This window comes from Poecilia formosa, unplaced genomic scaffold (genome assembly GCF_000485575.1).
Source record: "Poecilia formosa unplaced genomic scaffold, Poecilia_formosa-5.1.2 Scaffold406, whole genome shotgun sequence".
In the NCBI taxonomy this organism is placed as follows: Eukaryota; Metazoa; Chordata; class Actinopteri; order Cyprinodontiformes; family Poeciliidae; genus Poecilia; species Poecilia formosa.
Genome location: NW_006800345.1, coordinates 405,645 through 432,306, shown reverse-complemented (window position 1 = coordinate 432,306; position 26,662 = coordinate 405,645). Strand labels below are relative to the sequence as shown.

Here is a 26,662-nt window from a genome sequence, read left to right as displayed (position 1 = left end):
GTTTTGCTAATTTTGTGAAGTATGCCTGGGTTGTAATCCATTTTGTTAACTTATTAATGATATAAATAAAGAAAAATACCATTTGAATGAGAGAATATTGAGTTTGATGCGCTGAATCGTGCAGAAGTCCACTCTGCATGGGAGTCTGCCCTCTTTTTCTCTCCGGGCGGAGAAGTCGCGTGGGCGCTTGAGCGAATTGAAATAGACTGACAGTTCATCTAGCCAATGGGACTCCGAGAAGGGAGTCTCCGTCATGGTTTCAGCCAATCAGCGCGCTAGGTGGGCGGAATCTAGGTCCAAACTTTTACGCGGCGCCATCGGCTGAAAACTAAACCGAGATGGAATCTCCCAGTCTGAACCGGTTTCAACCGGTTGTGAGTTAGTTGCTTGAGAGAGGAGAGGAGGCGCAGGCACCACAACCTTTATACCGCCCCGCCGGAAAAATCACAAGAGTAACGAATTAATAAGTGAATCAAGGTTTTACTTTTATTTTTTCGTAAAATGTATCGGAAAGGAAGCTCGCTCGGTTTTCCGTAACTGTAGTTTTGGGAATCTAACATTCTTAGCAGCTAGGCATCATTCGCTGCTGGAGCTGGATTTAGTCAACGCTGAAACAGCAGCAAAAATAGGAAATCTTTCCAAATTAACAGTGAAGTGCCTCACTGTTAACCTTGTAGCTTCTTTTGGCAAACGCCGCTCTTTTGAGTCAGAGCCTTGGACTTTTAGGTAGGTAACCAGGGTTAACTGCAAACCTGCTGTGTTTTTTTAGTATTAAAATGCATATATTTGTAGGGATATTTATATATGCTATTTAAGCGCTACATTATATTGTCACGGTGTTTTTGAAAACAAGTTAATTCGGATGGCACTGCCAGCATCAGTAGGGATAACCAAGCAGCCATTGACTGACCGCTAGCTAGCGTTCGCAACTGTATTAGTTTAAGCTAATGTTAGCAGTCAGGGGGAAAAGTGCTGTAACTTTTTTCATAGGGAGAAATTGTAGCAAAAAGTGCGACAACGCAGATGAATAAATAACCATGTGCTTTCTGGTTAAACCCTCGCCTCTCCCACTGACTGTAGCAGCATCCACTCCTGCGCGTGATCCGAGCGGATGTTAAGTTTATGTTGCTAGGTGCGCATCGTAACCTCTGCTGTCTGTATCCAAGCAATGCCGCAAATAGTTTCGCATCAAGAATAATGCACACCAACTTCATAGTGGTGATGATACAGCTTGATAGTAACGTGTTTGTATGGGCGTCCTCTGTCTCTGGCATCCTTGGTGGGAGTGGTTGTAGTGAGCAGTGAAAGGACCACATGTGACCAGTTCGTGTAACGACTAGCTTCAAATGGAGCGTCATTTGCGGGCTAATTATAGCACCGTGTGCGCGTTGTTTACACCCGTCTCGGTAGAGATATTGGGAATAACTTCCTACTGAGCTCCATGTCAGATTGAGTGTATATTTCCAGCCTTGGATTTGTGCTGGAGTCTGTTTTTGGACTGAATTCCGTTACATGCAGATGTAAACAATATGACGTCGCTTTGTATATCCGGCACGTGGCTCGTTAAAACCTTAATAAAGTGTGACTTTAGCCCTTGCTGTGTTATAAGCGAGCTTGCTTCAAACCTCATGCTAAGGGTCATATAAGAGGAAACTGTGAAACGTCTGGTCTACACAAACTAAGCAAAGTCATTGACTTTTGGTTTTCTGTTGCTTGCTCAACTTTGCTAATCAATGTTGACCTATTTTACCTTTTAATAGTCAAATTTTGCAGCCTATCACTTGTTTAATTTACATCTTCAGTCGTTTTGGTGTTTAGTCCAGTCTGGGTATGATATCAAGAGTTATTATTCTGCTTAATAACCCAGAATCAGCATAGGCAGGTGAATGAAATTTCTTCATCTATTTGTCTTATTTCCTCCAAAACATTGTCAGACATATGACACCACAAGTTCAATTTCTCAAAGTGACAGCTCTCTAAATGATGTTTGTGACACGGTCAGCTGTTTGGACTCATTTCCAAACGCATGGTTCACATGACTTTGCCGACTGAGTGTGCTCTGTGCATTCATGACCCCCTCCCTGTCCTTGTTACAGAACTCTATGCCAGCAGTTATGACAATGTTAGCAGACCATGCAGCACAACAGCTGCTGGACTTCAACCAGAAATTGGATATCAACTTGCTGGATAATGTTGTGAACTGCCTATATCATGGCGTGGGACCTCAGGTACGTTGTTGGCTTCATTAACCCAAACAGGACCCAGAATAATCGACAATCTAATCTCTTTTACCATATTCTCCTCTTTAAAATAAACTGTTTTGTTGGTATGAACCTTGAAAAGTTCCCTCCGTTTTTGTATCGCAGCAAAGAATGGCGCAGGAAGTGTTGACACACTTAAAAGAGCATCCAGATGCGTGGACAAGAGTGGACACCATCCTGGAGTTCTCGCAAAACATGAACACCAAAGTAAGCTCGCCATAATTCAGAAAGTGCAGCTGGAAATGCATTTAAGTTTGCTTTGAGGAAGATTTCTATTTGAACAAAAAGCATATTAGAAGATCTTTATCATGTATTGATAAAGTACTATACCTTGTTAGCCATTTAGCTATGCACACATGGCTTATTTAGAAAGTTTACCCATGCCCTAACTTGCACAAGTTACTCAAATGAAAGAAAAAAAAAACTGAACCACCCAGATAAACATTTGAAGCACATAAAAGCCAGCAGCATTTCTCTCATTTACAAATCTGGCACAGTTTTTTAAACTTCATCCAATTCATGAGTAGAATTAAACAAATGTCATTTTAGTTTACGGCTTTGGGCACTCAGAGAACTGAATCCACCGACTTTCATTTTGTTTTTTAACCCTAAGAGAGCCAGAATTGCAAAAGTGAAACTGACTCCAACTTTGAAAACATTTCAAGTGCAGCTTCCTCAAAGTAATATGAACATATGCATTGTTTAAATGTGTTTTGTTTTTGTTTCTGTAAGATTTCTTTTAATGAGTCGCTGATGTCTGAGTTGACATGTTAATAGTACTTTTCTAGGTTTAAATATGTAATTTGCCAAATGAGTAGAAGAAGAGAGGAAGCCAAAGGTAAACACCTTCAAACATTTGGCTTTTGGTCTGGAATTAAAGTAATTGTAATATATATTTAATGTAATACATTCAGGTTGTGACTATTTGATATTAATCACAATGTTCCATTATGTTTATGGCTTGTAATAGGAAGAAAGAGGGTGTGTCATCCCGTGCATCTTGACACAGCTAGGCTTTGACGGCAGGCCTCCAAAAGGTCTACCCTTTTTTAAATTACTTTTGACTGAATTCTGTTCATCCATTTTTTTTCCTGCATCTGTTTCACTGGACAGAGGGGGAGTGCAGGCTGCAGTCAGTAGGATCCATTGTGCTGAGACAATTTTGAAATGATTTAATTTCAGCTGTAGGGATCACGGCTCTGTTCCTGACTACGCTCTCTTCTTTACTTCTCATCTTTCCTTTTATTCTCCTTTCTTTTGTTTACCTCAATTAAAAAAAAATGGACAGGATCTTTTATGGTAGCAATTGTTAGACAGGATTTGGGAGTTTCTCTTCTTGCCTCCTGTGCTGGTTTTGCACTTTCGGAGTTAAAGGTGAAATAAAAACGCATCAATCCATGTGTTCTGCCATTCACTTGACACCTGTGAGTGTTGCACTGTCACTGTGCCTGTAAGGAGATTTCACCTTTAATCTCTCAGCATCTATTGTCTGTAGCACTTTGGTGATCCTGCTTTAATAACATCCTATTCTACAAGTCATTCCTTTATTTTTTTCCCCCCCCTCTAAAATTCATGTTCTCTTGAACTGATGATCCCTACCGTTGAAACAGTCAACTCAAGAAACAGTGATGTCTCTGAAGTAAATGTTTTATTTGCTTTTTTTGTAGAACTTAACCTGCGGCTGGTCTCGCTGTTCTTTATGACGCACCAGATAAAGAAACATAGTTTGGGTTATAAATGATAAGATGAAGTAACAATTCAACACATTTAAGTTGGAAAAAAGGCCTGATCTTGGATTGGGTATCAAAAACATTGCATTGTTTGGAGCTAATTTTCAAATTAGGATTTTTATGCTGGGATTAGTGGATAATACTTTCTTAAATAAAAATGCGTTAGGCTTTATTCTCCTATTTAGGTCTGGTTTAGCTCACACCTCAACCTTTTAACTGAATCTGAGGACAGGCACATCTCTTATGCAATAGTAACCTCTTTGTTAAAGTGTACAAGGTTAGGGGTGATTAATGCGCTAAAAAATTTAAGTGTTGGTTTCTATAGAGATTAATGGGTGTAAAATGGTGCCACTCTGTAAAGGAATCACTTCAGTCATGCCCATGTAGGTTTATTTAAATTAATATAGGGTATGTATTGGTATCATTGCAATGGTAACGGATTTCCCTCAAATTTTTTAGTTTTAACATTGTTAGCTGAATTACAGTGTTCACAGTTCAGTTTTCACTGATTCTTTTTTTATTTCTGCAAATTGTTCTTTGAAAACACGCCTATTTCGCACATTTTGTTTGTAAAGCAAATATGAAATAATCCAAAGAAAATCCAGATTGGGAAGCTGAAATACAGAGGCGCTTCGCTACTCGACACCAGCCAATCCAGGAGCGGCATTTATTTACTTCGTCTCTGATTGACTGTAGATAAGGAAGGTTCTGCTGTAGGACCAAGATGCCTTTCACTATGCGTATTACTGCTTATTAAAGTTTAATTTGGTGATTTCAACTATAAAAACAGGCAGATTTAAGCATTTTTAGATGCTTTTAGAATCTGAAGTATAAATACTTAAAGAAAATCTGCAAGTTTGCAGATTTTGCACCTGTGACCTCTAACCCCCCAAATACCACTTAATAATATTTTCTGCATTCATTAATACATTAATGAAATATTTCAGTCAGGCCACCATTGTGCGGTGAAACACCTGTTTTTGTATGTCATGAACTGGTTTTGTGTTCCTGCCTCAGTTTGTCAGCTTCGATGTTGTTTTTTTAATACCGTTTCACCTTCCTGCTATGATCCGGTAAAACTAGATTCACTTCCGTCTTCTTTTATGACTACATGTAATACAAAGCAAAAACTTGTATTGAAAACAAATTTTTTTTATTACTGTGGCATCGTTGGACAAAGAAACAATTGGAAGGACAAGGATTCAGTCAGAAGTTATGTAAACTGTTGCAGTAAGATTACCATTATACCACTTTAAAATGTTGCATATTGCCCAGGTGGCATAGGATTAAGCAATCACGATAAACAATAATATTGTTTTTTCGAGTGCATTTTCAAGTAATATAATGGTTATGGCGTAATAATGCAAGAACACATTGTCAAAGATCAATAAACTTTAAATCCATTTAACACTGGAACTGGACATTTTAAATATCCAAAATACATACACAAAACAGAAACAACAAATGAAATTAATTTTGATGTTTCTCTAAATACAATTTTTCTTAAAAAGAAACAAAACATTTTAATCAAACCAAAGCACCAGACTTTTGTGATCCAGTTTTTGGTAGAAATAAAGGAAAGAGAAAAACGCTAAGTCATTCACATGGAAATTATTAAGCTCGTTTTAATTTAAAATGATATTAATTGATTTACTGCGACATGCCAATGCACCACGCCAAAGTAAAGGGTCAGGTTATGAGCAGAATAAGAAAAAGAAAAGCAACGCTCATTTTGAAGACATACAATTAGGACTGGACAATAAATCAATAACAATATATGATCAGTATCAATACAATATTCAATATATAGAATATTCACTAAACTCCAATCCAGAACTGCACAGCATTATGGGAGATGTAGTCAGAGGAAGCTGTTTAGTTGCTCAACTTCTCACGGCCAGCTAAGCAAAGTTGGTGACATCAACTAACTCACTCATTCTTTGGTTACCTAGCAACAATCTGTTGAGTAACTTGCGCAGCAGCAGTTTCAGGTTTCGCCAAGGTGCCTCATAACTAACAAACAACGACATCGAGTGAAAACTGTGGCTAAAACAGGAAAGTTTACGCCACCAGTTTGGGAATATTTCAGATACTTAAAACAAAAACCTAATCAATAATTACTGATGTCGACTGATATGAAATGCTTATATCGTGATGTGTTTTTCATCCATGTCGTCCAGCCATAGGTACTTATTACTTTCTTCTTTTCATTCTGTAAGTAAAACTGAACATTTGTGAGGGGAATGCATTTGTCGAGCTAAAAATACTACAATTTAAAGCTCATATTAGCCTACAATTTAGAGTTACATCAACTCCTTAGAAAACTTTGTGAAACTATAAGAAAAAGAATTGTAAATTTACACAACTACAGAGAAGAACCTTGTCAAACTCTGATGCAGACCAAAAACGCAAACTCTGGTCCACCTACAAAGCTAGATCTAACTTCGATTGAAGTGAACTCTGGCGCAGTTTTAAGGCGTCTGTGAACGCAAAGCGGACCAGAAAGTGGACTACAGTGCAAGGTATTCTGGGTAAATACAACCAAAACAAATGCACTAATCTAGCGGTAGCGGTAGAAATGGCTTTTTGCAAAAGACAAAAGAGAATTTCTACAACCATTGAAATCTGACGGTGCTCCATTTTTGGTTACCCTTCGAGAAGGAAGTTGCATTCAGTGTCTTCTTCAGAAATTTGCGTGCCGTTTCTTTTTGTACTTCTTGGTGAACAGGTTTTTCAAAGATTTTGTTTGACACAGTGCAGCGTGGAAGCAAACTGAAAACGTAATCAATGTCACTACTTTGGTCACCAATCAAACCAAGTCTAGTGGAAAACTAACCAAGAAAGAAGGCCCTGCTACATTTCTACAACAAGAAAGGGGGAAAGTTATCTATCCAGAAAGACTTCATCTTACATGTGTAATGTATAAGTCACACGAAATCCACAAATTCTGACGTGCAGATCCAGTTCTTGTTTTTAAGAATTATGCCAGGTGTTATAAAGTCACCCTGCCTAATAAAAGTTTTCATCTAATGCGTGAATGTGTAGATTCTTGAGTGCTTATTTATACGAAAGTATAGTCCGTCATAGGCCTGTCCCGATTACAAATTTGCCGAACGATAAATTGTCCCAAAAGTTCTTGCAATAAACAATAATACTGTTGTTTTGGACCGTTTTCAAGTAATTTAATGGTATGAATGTATGTGAGTATCTTTTATCTAACCAGGAAAAACAACTAATTGAGATAAAAAAATATCTCTTTTCCAAGAGTAAACTGACCAAGACGGCAGCATAAAACGTACAACAAATCCAAAATATAACTGTAACTGCATAATAAAGCTGCAACACATTCTCAAAAATCAATAAACTTTAAATTCTAATGAACATTTAACACTGGAACTGCAAAACATTTTAAATATAAAAAATACACAAAACAACAGAAACAAGAAATAAAATAAATCATGAAGCGTTTGTAAACAAAATTATCCCTCAAAGAAAGGCTAGTTGAGACCAAAATATCAAACTGAAAACTTTTACCATCCAGTTTTTGGAAGAAAGGGAAACAATAAATCATGCAAATGGAAATTATTGGGTTTGTTTGAGTTTATAATGTGATTAATTTATTGCTTATTAACAGGCCTAGTCTCTCTTCTTGATTGATTAAGTAACAACTTTCATCACTTTGTCCTTTATGCAGTTTTAAAAGCTGTGGTTTCCTTTTCCTGAGCTATTTATGTCTTTTTAGCCTCAGTTACTTTAAAAAATGAATTTTGAAATGATACGCTGTGAAATATCCAGTTGCAAGTTCTTGATTCCCAACCTGAGATGGCCTTTTGTAGCATTTTTGACCTCAATCTGAGGCGTCTGCGCTCTGCATGGTTAATAGGTCGGCATATGTTTTTGGTGCCTTTTGCTAACTGGTGCGATGCTGGAAGTAACAGCAGGACATCTGCAGTGTTTTCAGCGTAACGCTCTGTGTAGAGACTTTCATAGGCAAGGTGCAAAATCTGCATGAAATGGATCAGTCCAATCAATTTTAGAAATCCAGGCCACAACAAACTGTTTTTGGTTTGTATTAAGGTGACACAGTTCTTGTTCTCAAGTGCTATTCAAGTTTTTTTTCTTCCTCGCTAATGCTGCTTCCTTGTTGCATTTTTACAGTACTATGCTCTTCAGATACTGGAAACAGTTATCAAAACAAGATGGAAGATTCTGCCCCGAAATCAATGTGAAGGTAAGGGTTCATTCTGTGGTGGATGTCAGAGTACTCTGCGTTTAATGTGGGTTTAAATGTTGTGACGTGTGGTTGCCATGTTGAAGAGTATTCCCCTGCTAAGCATGCTGGACTGTTTTCTGCTCCACTGGCTTGCACTCACTTTTGGGACCAGCTAGAAGAGAAAGCAACTAAAACTAAAACACTCCAACATTTTTTTTTTTTTAAATTCGCTTAGATTTGTTGGCATCTCTTAAAAGAAGTAGATGAATATTGTCACTATTTAAATTAAATGAAATGGTAGCACCCTGCCTTGGAGTTTTTATGTCAGTTTGTTGGGATCTGATAGTTTTGATCTGCTGCTTTGCCCTCTTGGTGTCATAGGGAGTGATGAAGGGGTAGTTTGACGCAGTTACCCTCTCCACTGTTTCCTGTAGAGTCCTATGCAGTTTTTGGGAAATGTTCTGGTCACAAGAGAGACAGACTTTTCCAGAAATCTCAATGTTCATTTTTGCCTTGATGTGTAGCTGAGGTAGATTTTTAGTAGAAGTAATATTAGGGCCAGGCTAAGAGATTTATTTATTTTTAATTGCAAGAGTAGGCATGATATTATGAGCATAAAGATGCAATATTGCCAGAAGAGAGTTGGTAGATTAATAGAAAAAGTTGTTTAATTGGGGAAAAAAAATTAATTTAGAGAATTTTTAAGATCTAATGTGAGCAGTTTGGCAAACCGTGTGGTTCTTTCTTCAAAATAGACTACTTTATGATCGTTTGATAATAATGTTATGATGTTAAAAAAAATCTATAATTTTTTTATTTGTAAAATAAGTGACAAAGTATAACTTATTGCGACTTTATTCTGGTAATATTATGATAGTATTCTCATATTATTTCAACTTTACTCTGGTAATGCTTCAATTTATTCTCATATTACGAATTCATGTTGGTATTACTGTGACTATTATCGCACAACTTTGTTCTGATAACATCACAACTTTATTTTTATTGTATTAGGTCTTTCTTGTAGTAACATTACGACGATTAACGTACAACTTCATTCTTGTGTTATTACAACTTTAATCTGGTAACAAAAACTTTATTCTCGCATTATTATGACTTTATTCTGGTAATATTACAACAAATTACTTGCAACTTCATTATTACAACTTTAATCAGGTAAAGATGATGTTATTCTTGCATTATGACTTTGGGATTATTACAACTTTATTTAGATATTATTACAACTTCCTTTTCATATTACTGTTCTTGCGACTTTATTCTTGCATTGTTGCGACTTCAGTCTCGTAATTAGATTTTTATCTTAGCCTGGCCCTAATGCTCTGTCATAGATTTTTAAAGATGCATAACGTCAGATGATGCCTTGTCTGTGCATTGTATTGGTGCAATAATTTTATCATGCTAATGAAAAGCAACATAAATGGTTAAATGTCCAGATTTTAATTTCTGCCTAATTGCCCATCAGCTTGCTTTTTAACACCAACAGCTTCAAAAATAAAAAATTGCCCTCAATTTTATTGTTTTGAAGAGAGAAACAAAAATAATGAAAATGGAACAAAATTGGTAATCAATGTCAAATCAATTGATTCTGCCTCCCTCCATTCTTCTATAAGTTTACTAAAAATTCATTTTTCCCATTGACCTAAGACTTACCTGCTTCTGACCGTAGATGCCTGAATTTTGTTCAAGTGGCAAACCCAGTGCAGGGCGACCGGCAAGTATGTCTTTTCCCCCTTGTGTCAGAGTATTGCCTCGTTTTCGGCTCCTCTCACCACACCCCAGCACATCATTTCCAGCACAGCCAAATGCGAGGGCGCTGAAACTTACTGTTTCTTTCCTCTGTGTTTTTTCTTTTTTTAAACATGCCCATCACATTGATAGTTTTGCATGTAAAAAAAATAAAAACACAAAGGAAATGTAACTTCCACTGAACTGACCTGCAGCAGTTCAGTGGAAGTTGCAGTAAACGTTCGTGGTTTACAATTGGCTTTGCAACAGTATGAAAGTGGAGGGCCACACCTTTCTTTTTAAAGTGTTAAAATGTGGGATAAGTTAGGTAGTTAAGTTAGCTTGATGCCAGCAGATTGTTTGAGGGTTATTGTGTAATTTGCTTCAGGCAGCTCGTCATGTCAGGATATGTTGACATAAATGTTGTTGTTGGCGATGCTAACGCTCTCCTTCTGATGCCTTTGTGTATTTGCCAGGTATAAAAAAGTATGTTGTTGGGCTCATTATTAAGACTTCGTCGGATGCTTCAAGTGTAGAGGTGAGTGAATCTTTAAATGTTTATGTTGTGCTGTAGTCTAGGAAGTTAGCTGTTTTCTGTTTTGTGCCTTTAACATCTCCACATTTTACAACATTATTGCAACATTCCAGTTATATTTATCTGGATTGTACATGACAGATCAACAAAAAATAGACCATCACATGCTTTTTCAGCAGTTTTTAAAAAACTGTTGTTTTTAGTATTTGCACAAAACCTTTCTTTGCTTCAATACCTTCCAATAAAGTTTAGTGCCAATGTTTGCCTCCAGAGATCACCTGACTGGAAAATTGTAAACCTGTGTGTAACTTAGCACAGCAGGTCAGGGGGGAAAAAGTTGTTCAGAAGTTAAACGTTAAGAGCAGATTTAGCTTATAAAACGCCTCCACCATCTTCCCAAAGATGGTGGAATATCTGAAAACCTGCAAAGGCGAGGCCATCCAGCTGAACTGACAGGCCAGACAAGGAGAACGTTAATCAAATTCAAAATCGATTCAGAAATGCTTTATTGATGCCAAAGGCAAATTAAATAGAAAAGCAGACAAGAAACTCATGGCCAAAGTCTGTTGGGAGCAAAGAAACCAATCGTAAACTTACAGCCAGAATTATAATGGAACGGTTTGGATTACAGCATATTAATGTGTTCCAGTGGCCTAATTAAAGCCCAGACCTACACTCTTAATCCTATCTGTTTGACAATGAAAAATGGGACAAATTTCTGTTTCTAGATGTGCAAGACTAGTTTGAATGAAAGTTTAAAGGTAGGGCTGAATCGATTAATCATGATTAATAGATTATTGAAATAATCGTCAGCTTATTTAGTCATTGATTAATCGCTAACTGGAGTATACAGACTCAAAAAGATGCGATTCGCTAAAATAACAACACACCCAGACCAGTAATTAAGCTAAAAATACAAAAAATACATACATTTTGCATTTAAAACTGAAAACAACTTTAGTCTGTAAAATATGTTCTAACCAGAACTTCTCAAATGGCAATTTTAGCTTCAACTGGTTCAAATTCTGCAAAAAATACCTTTAATTATGTAATTATTAAACTGTTAATCCAAAAATGCAATTGATAATAAAGCAGAAAGGGTTGAGCTTTTCAGATGTTTTTATACTGTTTTACTTGCATCATTTGCTATAAATCTTTAATCCTTCACTGAAGGAATGCTACGTTGTTCATTTTAGGCAATAAAATGTTTTTCTGTCTTATTTAAGAAAGAACTTGAATTTGTTTATTTGCATATTTTAATTTATTTCTACTCTAATATTTATTAGTAAAAGGCTTAAATTTAAAAATTACAGAATGTGCCAGTTTTCCCCCCAAATCAAATAATTATGACAATTATTCGATTAATCGTCACAATAATCAGTTACTAAATTAATTTAGTTGCAGCTAGACCTGTCGCAATAAGCAATAAATCAATTTGTCGATCAATTGCAGCTCAATCGATTTATAGTTTTTATCTTTTTGTAAACTTTATTATTCTATTAACTTTACTGAACTTTAAAATAAATCAGATGTTTCTGATGTCATAAAGTCGACACCTGCACCTTGTGATAAGAGGTCAGTATATCTTTAAGATAACATAATAATAATAATAATAATAATAATAATAATACTAATAGAGTTCTGTGACGTCAAACTGGAAGCTTTTTATGCATGTTGGTATTTAACTTACTGAAAAACAAGAAGGAAACCAGGTTTTCAGTTTAATGTGTCGACTTTAAGTTGTAATTATTTTTAAGTATTATTTTGTGTTTGTGTTACTGGACAACCTGAACTGGATGGACTTTTAGTTTGGTGTGGATGCTAATCTAAATAATTGTTTCCACATTTGCTCTTCTCTCTCTCTCTCTTTTTTTTTTATACATTTCTTTTTTTTACATGATTTTCTTTTTTTACTCTTCCCTTTTCTTCTTTTTTGCTATTTGTCTAGGAAATGTTCTCTATTTTAAAGAACTTTTGGCGGAAGATGACTTTAAAGGACTGGAAGTGTTTTGTGTTTGTAAAATTACAATTTCTGTGAAATTTATCTGGACCAACAAAAAGAGGAGCATAACATGATTTTCATAAATTTTTCTTTACAAACAATTGAATTAAACTTTTCTTTGCTCTTATACCACGGAATAAAAGTAAAGGTTTTTCTTCTTTTTTATCCTTTTTTATTTGCCACTTTTTTCTTTTGTAAAATTATATTTTTTTTATTATTTTTGCTATTTAACTTTGTTAATTTTAATGTGTCATTTTTGCTCTGTTGTATAAAAAATGCTGTATGAATGAATTTTGATGTAATATTATGTTTATGATTTAGGTTTAGTTGAACTTTATAAACAAAGATTTGTCCAACCTATTACAAAAACTACTGGTTTGATAATTTAGTTTGTTCAACTTTATTGTTTTTCTCTGTTGTAGAAAGAGAAAGTATACATTGGAAAGCTGAACATGATCCTGGTTCAGGTAAGTTTAATCATTTTCTAAGAGTTCATGTTTATTAAATCCTCAAGTTTTGGATTTATGTCATTATTTTGATTCATGTCACTTAAAACTTTATTTTTTGACCAATGTTGGTGCCATTATATAATGAATGTTTTTATGTTTGGGATGATCGATGTTATTCAGTGTATTCTGTTTATAACCTATTAAAAATATAATTTTAGATTGATTGGAGGAACATACAACCTTATTTAATGAAAACAAAAAGTAAACTATAGTAACCATTTCAATATTAAGGTAGTTTTACAGTTATGATGACCATAGAAAACATTTCTTTTTCTTCTGTGACTGATTTTGATGCGTTTGATAAAATGGGTCCACAGATCCTGAAGCAGGAGTGGCCCAAACACTGGCCCACGTTTATCAGTGACATTGTAGGCGCCAGCCGCACCAGCGAGAGCCTCTGTCAGAACAACATGGTCATCCTGAAGCTGCTCAGCGAGGAAGTCTTTGACTTTTCCAGCGGACAGATGACCCAGGTCAAGGCAAAGCACCTGAAAGACAGGTGAGAGTCGGACGTGTTGCTGCTGCTGTTTGGTGGAATGAATGAATGAATGAATGAATGAATGAATGAATGAAGTCGCTGTCATCTGCAGCGCAGGGTAGAGAACCCAAAAATTTATTTTTTCCAACCTTCTGGTTTATTTTGTTGGTTTTATGGATGCTGATGTTCTTTAACGTCTCCTTTTTCCTTTCAGCATGTGCAATGAATTCTCCCAGATTTTCCAGCTTTGCCAGTTTGTCATGGTATGATATTCACTTTATCTCCTTAATTTATGGTCCCTCAAAAACCAGTTTGGTTTCCACATGTCTTTGTCCTTGTTTGCCCTTTAGGAAAACTCCCAGAATGCCCCTTTGGTCCACGCTACCCTGGAGACGCTCCTGCGTTTCCTCAACTGGATCCCGTTGGGATACATCTTTGAAACCAAACTAATCAGCACGTTGGTGTATAAGGTGGGGATTACATGAAGAGTGCCTAATAGATTTACTCAAGTAAGAGTAAAAAGTAGCCATCCAAGAGTAAAAAAGTATTTGATAAATGTTTACTGAAGTACTGAGTCACCTATCAAACTATGAACCATTAATATTTAAAAATTACTTCATCAGATGAACCAAAATATAAAGTTAAGTGGAAATTTCAGTATTTTAAGGACAGAAATGACAATAATTCATATAAGTAACAAAATCAGAACAAAATCAGCCAAAAGAAATTGTTTCCAAATCAGTTTCTATCGATAATAAACTGATTAAACTTGAACAAAAACTGCAGGTGTGTCTGTGTCTGGTGACTTTTGGTTAAAATATGTTTATTTTTCATTCAGTGACTGAGTAAATACAACTAGTTACTACCCGATTCTTATTTTGAGTAATCTAGTTAGTTTGTTGAACGTCTGAAATCTCCCTGCAGTTCCTGAACGTTCCCATGTTCCGAAACGTGACGCTAAAATGCCTGACGGAGATCGCCGGCGTGAGCGTGAGCCAGTACGAGGAGCAGTTTGTTACCCTCTTCACTCTGACCATGTGTCAGCTCAAACAGGTGGGTCCAACCCAAACGGATCGTTTATTTTCCTGCCGTCTGAGAGCCAGATTTTTACCGAGAAACGTCTGTTAAGATGCTGCCGCTGAACACCAACATCCGGCTGGCCTACGCCAACGGGAAAGACGACGAGCAGAACTTCATCCAGAACCTCAGCCTGTTTCTGTGCACGTTCCTCAAAGAGCACGGGCAGCTCATCGAGAAGCGGCTCAACCTCAGAGAGACACTAATGGAGGTGGGGGGAAGTTCTCGGGCTTTTTTTTTCAGGAAAAAAGTAAAATTAAAGATGTAACATCTGTTTGACAACTCGCCGTTCTCGTTCAGGCGCTCCACTACATGCTCCTGGTGTCGGAGGTCGAAGAGACCGAGATCTTTAAAATTTGTTTGGAGTATTGGAACCACCTGGCTGCTGAACTTTACAGAGAAAGTCCGTTCTCCACGTCTACGTCCCCTCTGCTCTCCGGCAACCAGCACTTTGACGTGCCACCTCGCAGACAACTCTATCTCCCCGTTCTCTCCAAGGTGCCACCTACTGGAGCAAAATCTCACGTCTTTTGTTTCTCCTTTTGGGTTGAAAGTGGCTAAGATTAAATATTATAAATGTGCACAATAAGTACAAAGACATACTTTCTCACAATGGGTTTTAAAATGTCCATTTGCAGATTTTGCGTCTGATTCTTGTCATAAAATCACTCGAGTTGTTTGTTGTGTCAAATAAATTATCAAAAGCTCTAAAATAGAAGCAGATTAGTGTCCATGACGACAGTATGGGCTCTGAATGCATGATGCAACTGCTGTGGGATCACTGCAACGTGCGAAAGTTGGAGAGTTTTGAGATGTTGACAGCGATGCTTTTGCATGCTTATTGTTTTATTAATGAATCGTGACGTAGCGCAGATGACACGGACGAGGCTGAGCTGCTTTAACCTTTTGAATCCTGCAGCGTCTCAACTCACAGACACGCTAGAATCATTTGGCACCGCTGTAAGACACGTTGCTGCCAAAAAGAGACCCTACTTACACTGGTACTCATAAATCAGCAGCCTCTAAAGTAGAGTAAATATTCCCCCCCTCTGGTAATGCCTTAAAGTAAATTTATACATCTGAAGTGTGCATGTCCTGACAGATGATTTTTATATCCCGCGGCAGGTGCGTCTCCTGATGGTGAGTCGGATGGCCAAGCCGGAGGAGGTGCTGGTGGTGGAGAACGACCAGGGGGAGGTGGTCCGGGAGTTCATGAAGGACACGGATTCCATCAACCTCTACAAGAACATGAGGGAAACCCTCGGTATGAGCTGGTAACTGGGGCATCTGGAGTTCATTCTCTGCAGGGATCCTTATCGACAGGTTTATTACTGCTCTGTCTTCAGGTTCTGCTAATTTAATCAGATTATTATCATATGGCATGAGTAAATCTGGGCTTAAACATTGACCCAGGAGGTTATTACACCACAGTTTGATTGGAGACCGAAGTTTCAACATTCGTTAGATTTTTCAGATTGTGCAGTTCGTTTTCACACTGCACTGTGTCAAACAAACCACTCTGCTTGAAAAACCTGTTCCCTTCCTCGCCCGCGGGGGGCGCTGCACCAAGAACTGCTTAAGAAGACAATGAGCGCAACTTCCTTTTTCACAAAATGTAAACAAAAATGGATTAGTATGAGATTTTACAGTCTTTGGTAAAAGACCATAAGAAGTTTCTCCCGCTAATGCTAGACTCATACATTTGTTTTGGTGGTATTTTACCCAGAATACCTTGCGCTGTAGTACATTTCCTGGTTTTGGGGTGGTCGCTGGTCCGCTTGGCATTCACATATGCATTTGAACCAGAGTTCACTTCAACCGAACTGAACTGTTTGAAAATCCTTCAACCGAACTGAACTGTTTGAAAATCCTGTTCCCCTCCTCGCCTGTGGGGGCGCTGCACCAAGAACTACTGCTACAAAAACTTATGAAGAAGACCTTCACTAAATGTGAACAAATTTTAATGGTTGCCTTATTTCTCTTGTGTCTTTGGTTAAAAAAAAACAAAAACAAAAAACGTTTCTCCAGCTAGCGCTACTCTTGTTTTGGTTGTATTTACCCAGAATTCCCTGCTTTATTGTCCATTTCCTGCTTTTGGAGCAGTCTCTGGTCTGCTTAGCGTTCACATATGCATTCACACCGCTCCAGACTTCAGTTTAAGGTTTTTAGGTGGTTTGCTTTCACGCTGCACTGCGTCAAACAAACCGACCTGTTGCCCTCCTCGCCTGCGGGGGGCGCTGCACCCAGAACCGTTCAAGAAAATAACAGGAAAACCTCTGAGTAATTTGTGTCATATTTTCAAAGCTCTGGGTGATTTAACTGTTGGGTCGACGCTTTACTCCGTCTGACCTCGTGTCGCTTCCTCCTCCTGCAGTTTATCTGACTCACTTGGATTACGCGGACACAGAGCGCATCATGACAGAGAAGCTTCACAACCAGGTGAATGGGTCCGAATGGTCCTGGAAGAACCTCAACACGTTGTGCTGGGCCATCGGGTCCATCAGCGGCGCCATGCATGAGGAGGACGAGAAGCGATTCCTCGTTACTGTCATTAAGGTAAAATATACGAATCATTTTCTTACTAACGTAAGTCAGGGGTGTCCAAACTTTTTGCAATAAAATAAAAATAATTTGTTCCTAACAATTTTGGCTAAAGAGGAATTATATTTCTCATTTAAATTTATAAGTTGTTACATTTTAGGCAATAAAACGTTTTTTTTTTTTTTAATTATCATTGTTATCTAATAAAGGAACTGAATTATTAGTTTATTTGGACCTTAAATTATTTTAATCTTGTATATAAAAAAAGTTTAAACAAAAAGTTTTCAAAATTTGCCAAATGTTTTAGTCCGATTATAATTGTTAGTTGCATCTTAAAGGATCTGTTGTGTTTCTTGCTTCTTTTTTCAGGATCTGTTGGGTCTGTGTGAGCAGAAGAGAGGAAAAGACAACAAGGCCATCATCGCCTCCAACATCATGTACATCGTCGGCCAGTATCCCCGTTTCCTCAGAGCTCACTGGAAGTTCCTTAAAACCGTCGTCAACAAGCTGTTTGAGTTCATGCACGGTAAAAATGACGAATAAAAGCCTTTTTGTAGCTAGGAAGACTCATTTTTCACATTTTTAAATATATTCTTCTGTCTTCTTGTTGCTCAGAGACCCATGATGGCGTCCAGGACATGGCGTGCGACACCTTCATCAAGATAGCGCAGAAGTGCCGACGCCACTTCATCCAGGTCCAGGTGGGCGAGGTGATGCCGTTCATCGACGAGATCCTGAACAACATCAACACCATCATCTGCGACCTCCAGCCGCAGCAGGTCAGCGCCAGGCGATTATCAATCATGATTAACTGATTATTGAATTGTTTATTTAGTGATCAAATAATAGTTAAAAGGAGGAAACTCAAAAAACACAATTTTGCTGAAAGAGCAGCAGGTCCAGGTGAGTAATTAAGCCAAAAATGTAAATATTTTGCATCTAAGATGGAAGAAAAAAACCTTTAAATATTTTTACATATGTTCATAGTTTTAGCTTTTAGCTTAGACTTAAAAAAAAAATGCTAACGGGCACCATTTGATATCCACGTATTAATCTGTTAATCCAGAAAAATAGCCAGCAGATTAGCCAAAAAGAAATCTTTCCAAATCAGTTCCTTTCAATAAAAAACTCATGAAACTTTAACAGAAACTGCAGGTTTGAGTTTTTGGTTAAAACATGTTTGTTTTTCATTCAGTGGGTCAAAAATTTAGAAATTTTACTGAAGAGTAGCGCTACTTCATAATAAAATTAGTAAAAATACTTTAAAAACAAATTGTTTTCAAAAAAGTTAAATGTGGTTGAGTAAAAGAAACCAGTTGCTTCCCATCTCTGTTCATCGTTTAAAATAATTTTGCACGTGCTGTATTGAAATAAAAGTTTCTTCTTTTCTAATTACTTTGGACTTGATTCAATAAATTTATACTCAATTATTAAAACGAGATTTAAGTCACTTTCTTTGAAAACACCTGCCAAGTTTCATGAATTGATTAAAAGCTGATTTTGGAGCAGCAAAGTCGACTTGTGAGTGAAAGCCTCCGGATCGAGGTGGTTCTGTTCGTTATAAAAACCTTTCATCGGATTAACGGCAGCGTTTCATGCATGTTTGTCCTGTTTTTGTTCAGGTTCACACGTTTTACGAGGCGGTGGGTTATATGATCGGAGCCCAGACGGACCAGGCGGTCCAGGAGCATTTGATAGAAAAGTACATGCTGCTGCCCAACCAGGTGTGGGACAGCATCATCCAGCAGGCCACTAAGGTTAGTCAACAACATTCCTCCTGTTTGAAAAACAAAAAAACGACGTACGGAGCGCTAACCGGCGCCGCCTCTCTGCAGAACGTCGACATCCTGAAGGACCCGGAGACGGTGAAGCAGCTGGGCAGCATCCTGAAGACCAACGTCCGGGCCTGCAAGGCCGTGGGTCACCCGTTCGTCATCCAGCTGGGCCGGATCTACCTGGACATGCTCAACGTCTACAAGTGCCTCAGCGAGAACATCTCTGCCGCCATTCAGACCAACGGTATGGGTATGCACTGGGTTCTCGTCACTGTTAGCGGCGCGCAGGACAGACAGAGTCTAAACCAGGGTGGACAAACTTCTTGAGTCAAAATACGACGAAGTATTAAAGCCTCGCTAAGAAAATAAATGAAGTAAAATTACGAGAATAAAGTGATATAAATACAAAGCCCTCGCTCCGCACTTTGAGCCCCCTGGTCTAAACTCTGCTCACCTCTGTGAACGTAACAAATCTTCCTCTGAGTTTGACGCGATGTGTTCACCGTGTGCGACCCGTTGCTCTGCTGCAGGTGAGATGGTGACGAAGCAGCCGCTGATCCGGAGCATGAGGACGGTGAAACGAGAAACGCTGAAACTGATCTCCGGCTGGGTTAGCCGATCAAACGACCCGCAGATGGTGAGATGCCACGCCTCATTCAGTAATGAAACTATTTCTTTTTTTTTTTGGAGCGAATGTTTTAACCGACATAAAGCAGGGAGTTATTTTTGGAGTGGGAAGACAATACACATTTTACGTTTTTGTTTTATGTTTTGTTTTTTTAAATGACCAATAAAAGCCAGAAGTTCTTGGTGCACTCATGTAAAATCCATGTGATCTCATGAAAAAAAAAAATGCAGTTTCCACTTTTTAGGGATGACGACTGATTTTGTTTTTAATCTACATTCAGCAACAAGAACAGTACTTGGGTCAATCTATAAAAACAGTTGCTATGTTCAGCAAAGTTTAAATGTAGTTTGGGTGCCTCCAGTTTTGCTTTTGGATAAAAGTTGTTGGATATTTCTGGTCCTACATACTTAAGTATTTATTAAAACATAAACACTTCGTTTTAGACCTTCGTACAGTTTCCATGTTTTCAATTTTAATTTGTTCTAATAAAACTTAAATGTTTCCTTCTTTACCAATCACTGGCTTTTGATTGACCGGACAAAAAATCAGTCGTAGGGCCACAATTGGCCCACGCGCCACAGTTTTAGCACCCCTACTGTTTTCCCACTGGTGTTACTGAAAGGTCCGGCGCGTTTCTTCTGTTTCTTCTCCGTCCAGGTTGGAGAAAACTTCGTGCCGCCCCTCCTGGACGCCGTCCTCATCGACTATCAGCGCAACGTCCCGGCGGCCCGAGAGCCCGAGGTTCTCAGCACAATGGCAACCATCGTCAACAAGCTGGGAGGCCACATCACCAGCGAGATCCCGCAGATCTTTGACGCCGTGTTTGAGTGCACGCTAAACATGATCAACAAGGTGGGAAAAACCAGCAACAAACCCAAATTACGTGTCCAAAATGTAAAGTTTACAATAATTACTTTGTTTGTTCTAATGGAGCAGAACTTTGAGGAGTATCCAGAACACAGAACCCACTTCTTCTACTTGCTGCAAGCAGTCAACTCTCACTGCTTCCCAGCATTCCTCGCCATCCCCCCCGCCCAGTTTAAACTGGTGCTGGACTCCATCATCTGGGCCTTCAAACACACCATGAGGAACGTGGCCGACACCGGTAGGAAGCCTCAAACGCCCCAAACAAACTTTTCAAACTCCGCTAAAATCAGGAAGTCGGCATCACTTAAAAGCCTTAAATTTATGTTTCTAAAATGAAGGCCTCAAATTGTCTTAAGTTCATTTTTAAAAATGTAAGTTGGCCTTAAATATGTTAAAGTGTTTTTCTTCCTTGTGAGTTTTCTGTCAAAGCAAAAGTTTTGAGTCGTTCATTCATTAACGTCTTCATTGCGTATGGTTGAAGCTACCGCTAATTAGCTGCTGTTATACCCTTGCTAACTACTAGCTAGCTTTTCTGTGTGTATCATGGGCTAAGTGCAAATTTCTTGCTGGTTGCTTGGCATTTTGTGGAAAAAGACAAAATCTTAAAAGGTATTTTTGATCTGCAAATATCTTAGTAAACTTGAAATAAAACACAAGAAACATTTTAGTAAAATATAGAGGCTAATAATAATTCCTTATTGCTGATTAAAACATACTTGTTTCACTGGCAGATTTAACTTATCACAAGACATTTTAGAAGTTAATTTATCTGCCAGTAAAAAAAGCACTTTTTCATCAATATTAAGAAATTATTTACTTAAAACTAGCATTTATTTCTTGCTGGAAAGTTGCATTTAAGTTAGCTTTGTCTTATTCCAATGGTCCTTACATGTTTGCACTAGAAAATAGACCAAAAATACTTGATGATATTTTGTTTCTGCTGTGTAAGAGACATATGCAGTGACAATAAACAAAGATGCTGCCAAAAGCCACAAACCAGAAATGTCAAAGTTTTTATCTCTTAGCTTCCCAGAAAATGGCCGCCGTCGTTGCTACAGCTAACAATAATCTAAAAGCAGCATTTGGTGCAACAGAAACTCTGTTGTTACTCTAAAGACAATCGAAAGCCGCAAATACAGCGATAACGACAAATTAGGAAAAAGATTAAAAGGAACCGTAATTAAAGTAAGAATGTAACCAGATCTAAAGTTTCATAATTTCCATTCATAATGATCTTAAAAAGTCTTAAATTTGAGTTGGTGAAACCCTGAAGATTTATCCTGACTGGTTACTAATCCCTGATTTCCACCTCCATCAAGTGGTTGGCTTAAAAACTAGTTGGGCGCCATTTTTGTTTTATTGGCAGCAACTCTGCAGAAACATGTTGGATCAAACGGCAGCCATGTTTACGATAAGCCCAGCTGTAGATTTTTATTTTACGTCGGGAACTCTAGATGCGTTTGTTTTGCTCCAGGTCTGCAGATTCTCTACACGATGCTGCAGAACGTGGCGCAGGAGGAAGCCGCAGCGCAGAGCTTCTACCAGACGTACTTCTGCGACATCCTGCAGCACATTTTCTCCGTGGTCACCGACACGTCGCACACCGCCGGTGAGTTCACACAAATGAAACACACAAACTTTTAAAGCTCCTGCATTGAAATTAGAGCTGAAACGGTCAGACCAATCATACTGAGAACTGTCACCTAAAAGAAGTTTAATTTTAAATAAATACAGGTTTATTTTATCGAGGTTTTAAAATAAAACAAATATCTTGAAAAAAATTTATGCATTTTTGTTTTAACTGATGGTGACAATTGTGGAAAAAGGTGTAACAAAAGCAGATAGTTATGAAGGGCCAATTGTAAGGCTCAAACGATTAATCAGGATTATTTGATTATTGGAATAATAGTCAATAATTGTTGACTAGAGAATACAGACTCAAAAAAACTCTCAGAGAAGTAATTAAGACAAAATTGTAAAAAAAACATTTTGTATTTAAAAAGTAAAAATTTCTTTGTAAATACGGCAATTTTTTACTTCTTCTGGCTCAAATTCTGTAAATAAAAATAAAATTAAGCACATTTTGCTGTTAGTAATGCAAAAAATTAATCAATTAATCTATGAATGATCAAGGAATGCTTGTTAAAATTTAGATAGGCAGTTTCAGGGTTTCCCCCAGAAAACTTTCTAAGCCCGGTGGTCGGGGTGCCGAGGCGGCCCACCGTGTTTTGTATTAAAAGATGTTAAGTTGACAGGAAATGTAAAAGTATTACTGTGTAATTATATGTTACGGGAAAAGATCTCCAGTGAAATGCTATTATAAACCTATCCTTAAGGATAAATCTGCTCTGCTAGTGAAATGGTAAGAGCAAAAGAGATGCTTGCAGCCTGACTTTAAAAAAGGAAAAGATTTTATTTATTTATTTTTCCCTAGAAACATAAACAAGCAACACTTAGCCTGGCGGCGGGGCTAGTAAAGCATGGCGGGCTGCCAGGCTTATAATACACTGGGGGAAACCCTGCAGCTTACAGTTTACACTCAGTGTAGGTCATCTTCTTCTACTAGTTTGAACAGGCAGACTGTTGATTAATGTGATCACTGCTGCCACCTAGTGACCGGAGGTTTGATTTGTGGTTAAAGATGAATAAAAACGATAACGGCATCTTCCTGTTCCTCACAGGTCTGACGATGCACGCGTCCATCCTGGCTTATATGTTCAACCTGGTGGAGGAAGGAAAGATCACGGCGGTTCTGAACCCCGGCAGTCCCACCAACAACCAGGTGTTCATCCAGGAGTACGTGGCCAACCTGCTGAAGACGGCGTTCCCCCACCTACAGGAGTGAGTCCAAGCGCCACAAACCGTCTGATTTCAGGCGAGCGTTCGCTCACGTTCATGGATGTTTGTGCTTCCGTCCGTCACAGCGCTCAGGTGAAGGTGTTTGTGACGGGGCTGTTCAGTTTAAACCAGGACATTCCTGCGTTCAAGGAGCACCTGAGGGACTTCCTGGTGCAGATAAAGGTGAGGTTTGCTCGTTTTTATGAATCGATGTTGGTCTGCTCCTGCTGCTGTTCTTTCTCCCAGAGGTTATCAGAGACAGCATAGCTTCCTGCCTAGCTGTTGTTTCCACAAATAACTCGGCTCACATGGTCGGGTTTCTCTTTGACGCCTATAGAACGGCCTCAGCTTGTTTGTTGTTGGAATAAATCAGTTTCTCTGATCGACGCAAGGAAATCAAACATGTCCTCTCTGTTAGAAAGGTGCTTCAAATCCTTGAAAATGCTTAAATTTCATTAGGTTAATAATGTTTGTTTATTAAATTCCAAAACGCTGAATAATAAAAATCAGTCTTAAATTATACAAAGTTTAAAATTAGCAAAAGAAACGCAATAAAATCTTGGCATGAAAGCTTGAAAAATAAGTTTTAAAAGATTCCTGTGTAAAGTTTTAGAACAAAGTACAATCATTTATTATTATTATTATTATTATTTATAGTTGAAACCAGCAGACCTGTTGCAATAAGTATCACTTTTCTTTTTTTCTACCAAAACCTGGATGATGAGACTTCAGTCTGGTGCTAGATTAGTGGCTGATTAGCTACTCAAACACTTCGGTGGTTAATTAGCTAGCGCTGCTATTAGCTAATCTAACATTGGGTTGGTTGATTAGCTAATTTAAACACCTGCTCTACTGATGATCTGTCAGAGTTGGTGTTTAGGCCGCCTTTTTTTTTTTTTTTTTTTTTTAGTTTTTAGCTGAACCGAAACCCACTGAATTCCACAGCACATCTACATGTCCAGGTTGTCATAGTCAAGTTAGCATACCTGAATGACTTCCCTTGCTACCTTTTTTCTTCTTAATTAAAACTTTTTCCTGACCTTATGACCAAGTTGTGGTAGTGTTGAAAATTAGTAGCATAGCACTGCGTCCCTTCTTTTATATATCAGGCGTACATTTAAGATTTAGCGTGCTATATTAAATCGCTAACCACTGCTAGTGATTGTCAGTGAGCAGCTTTTTGCCGTCATACGTGTATGACATCACACTGCTAGGCGTCCATAGTGGATTTGGGACGTAGGGAAGACTGCCTATCTCCTTGTGTTTCACTTTGACTTCCTAGCTAAGCTAACGACCCTGTAGCTGAGCTAACGGCCCTGTAGCTGAGCTAACCGCCATGTTTTCTGCAGGAGTTTGCAGGCGAGGACACCTCGGACCTGTTCCTGGAGGAGAGGGAAGCGTCGCTCCGTCAGGCCCAGGAGGAGAAACACAAGATCCAGATGTCGGTACCGGGCATCCTGAACCCCCATGAGATCCCGGAGGAGATGTGTGACTGAGCTGCAGCTCCGGCAAAACTTGTACAGTATCCAAACAACAAAAACAACAAACCCCCGATCACAACAAAACCTAAGAGAGGCACTGGGTGGCGTACGGTGGGAGTTAGCCCCCCCTCTGCAGCGCGGGCTGTCCCTCCGGATGTTTGTTGACCAAAATAATGCCAATATCTTGTAAATGATTAGCGCGTCACTCTGTGGCCCCTTTTTACATAACTCTGTGTTTTTTGTATGGAGACTTTTTTGCGTATTAACTTTCCGGCGGTAACGTTTTCGGTGGTCTCTGGTCCATCCCAGACCTGCATGATAAACTCGTAACAATCGGTTGGGGGGCAAAGATTTGTTTTTTGTTCACCTTCTGATTATGTTTCCCAGTTCTTCCTGTTTGTTTTTTTTCTGCAACACGTGTTTATATGTAAATATCTTCTGTAAGCGGCGTCGCGCCGGCAGAAGCTTCAGACGATCGTGTTTGCTTGGAATGTGAATCTAACAGAAAACGAATGAAGGCTCTGTTGCTCATATGTTCTAGTAAAACCAGCCTGCTGTCAGCAGGGGATATTTTTTTCTTTTTTGTTCATCTTTAGGGAAAACTAAACCGGATTTGTGCATATCATCCCAATTGTATAGCATCTTGAATACCATGGGAACACTTTTTTTCTTTTTTTTTGTGGGTGTGTGTGCGCGTGCGTGTGTGTGCTGTCGCTCAGTCGACATCGGCGTTTCGTTTTCCTCTAAGAGGATTGTTCATCATGGGGATGTTTTCCGGACGAGGCGGGGCGTATTTATGGGTTCCTGGTTCATTGGTTGGTCGCATCTTTGTAACGACTCCTGTTTAACTCAGATGGCTTTCACCATTTTATTTTTTTGAACTGTACTAATTTAGATTGTTTACCATGCAGTAGTGCGTCAGGACACTACCTGATAGAGCAAATTTTAAAAAATAAATAAGTATGGGTTTACATTTAATTTTGTATTTTGTTTTGGATATTTTGTTTGTAGCTGTTTTTAAGTTCTGTCCAAATAAAAAGACGCTTTTTGAACCTGGTAGAACCTGAATTGCCAACGAGTTGAATTGAGAAAGAATGTATAAATCCAAATAAGCACCCAATCACTAACGGCTAATCTCCCTTCTCGAGGTGTTACTTTGTTGTGAACTTTTTGAACTGATTAAAGTTGAGAATTTTATAACCACGCCTTGGGCCAGGTGTCTTCATTCCCACAGCCGAGGGTGGGATGGGAAAATGTTCTTTAATCCGACTTCTGACTCTTCTAGATATTGTCTCGATTATCTATCAATACTCTTCTCCAATGACGAAGTTACCAGTCCATCTGTCGGATCATCTGTCTATTTGACCATTTCTCCTTTAAACAAGGATTGGTCAAACTGACCTCCTCCATTTCTACCTGTCCGTTTGTCCAATTTTCTATCAACCATCTGCTTGTCTGTCCATTTCTCATTTGTAAATCATCTAACCAGCTGTTGGTCCATATAGCCATTTGTTTGTCCTGCTGTCTATTCGTAGTTCATCCATTATGCAAACGTCGGTTTGTCCATCATCTACCTGTTTGTCCATTCATCATGCATTTTTTGTCCAATATTCTTCTACCTGCCCAACAATGTCCATCTGTCCATCATGTTTTTAAATGCTGTTCTGAATGAAAACATCGGCAGTAAATTAAACCATCATTGGACCAGAACCAGAACCAGAACTCTACTGAGGAAAAGAACCCTCTATTTAAAAACCTTATTAAACTCTCCAGACGGTCCAGTGAAAGTGAGCAGAAGGAAAACATTCCTCTCTCTCTCACGGTGATGTAAAAATAAGAGCAAGATGATGGATGACCCGCTCCTAACGAACGACTCGACATCCGACCGCTTCCGCTAGCTCACATTTGGCCGCGCTTGCTGCTGTGTAAACCGACCCAGTTGCTAATCCCCGCTAACATACTGGTATTACACCAAAGCCGA

At 38.5% G+C, this 26,662-nt stretch overlaps 1 protein-coding gene and 1 long non-coding RNA gene across 6 annotated transcripts; both read left to right on the top strand.

Annotated features, from left to right (window-relative positions):
- The first annotated feature begins 336 nt into the window (after window positions 1-336).
- Window positions 337-25,885, top strand: xpo1b (exportin 1 (CRM1 homolog, yeast) b). 5 transcript variants are annotated; one of them, XM_007576392.2, is made up of 25 exons: window positions 337-726; window positions 2,097-2,228; window positions 2,367-2,468; window positions 8,150-8,222; window positions 10,427-10,488; window positions 12,910-12,954; window positions 13,314-13,495; window positions 13,689-13,737; window positions 13,825-13,944; window positions 14,399-14,527; window positions 14,604-14,762; window positions 14,852-15,049; window positions 15,677-15,815; window positions 16,926-17,107; window positions 17,462-17,618; window positions 17,708-17,871; window positions 18,715-18,849; window positions 18,928-19,111; window positions 19,398-19,504; window positions 20,153-20,347; window positions 20,432-20,600; window positions 21,837-21,971; window positions 23,044-23,203; window positions 23,287-23,383; window positions 24,550-25,885. In XM_007576392.2, the coding sequence occupies exons 2-25, from the start codon at window positions 2,103-2,105 to the stop codon at window positions 24,694-24,696; spliced, it is 3,216 nt and encodes a 1,071-aa protein (XP_007576454.1). In that variant the 5' UTR covers window positions 337-726; window positions 2,097-2,102; the 3' UTR covers window positions 24,697-25,885. The 5 variants fall into 5 exon arrangements, with proteins under 5 accessions (XP_007576454.1, XP_007576453.1, XP_016518660.1 ...); XM_007576391.2 differs by having other exon boundaries at window positions 18,928-19,117; XM_016663173.1 differs by lacking the exons at window positions 337-726; window positions 2,097-2,228; window positions 2,367-2,468 and adding exons at window positions 2,485-3,099; window positions 3,232-3,298; window positions 9,892-9,940 and having other exon boundaries at window positions 18,928-19,117.
- Window positions 8,229-9,757, top strand: LOC107833555 (uncharacterized). The gene is made up of 2 exons (XR_001659319.1): window positions 8,229-9,288; window positions 9,381-9,757. It is a non-coding gene; the product is annotated as an uncharacterized LOC107833555 (long non-coding RNA).
- Window positions 25,886-26,662: the final 777 nt, after the last annotated feature.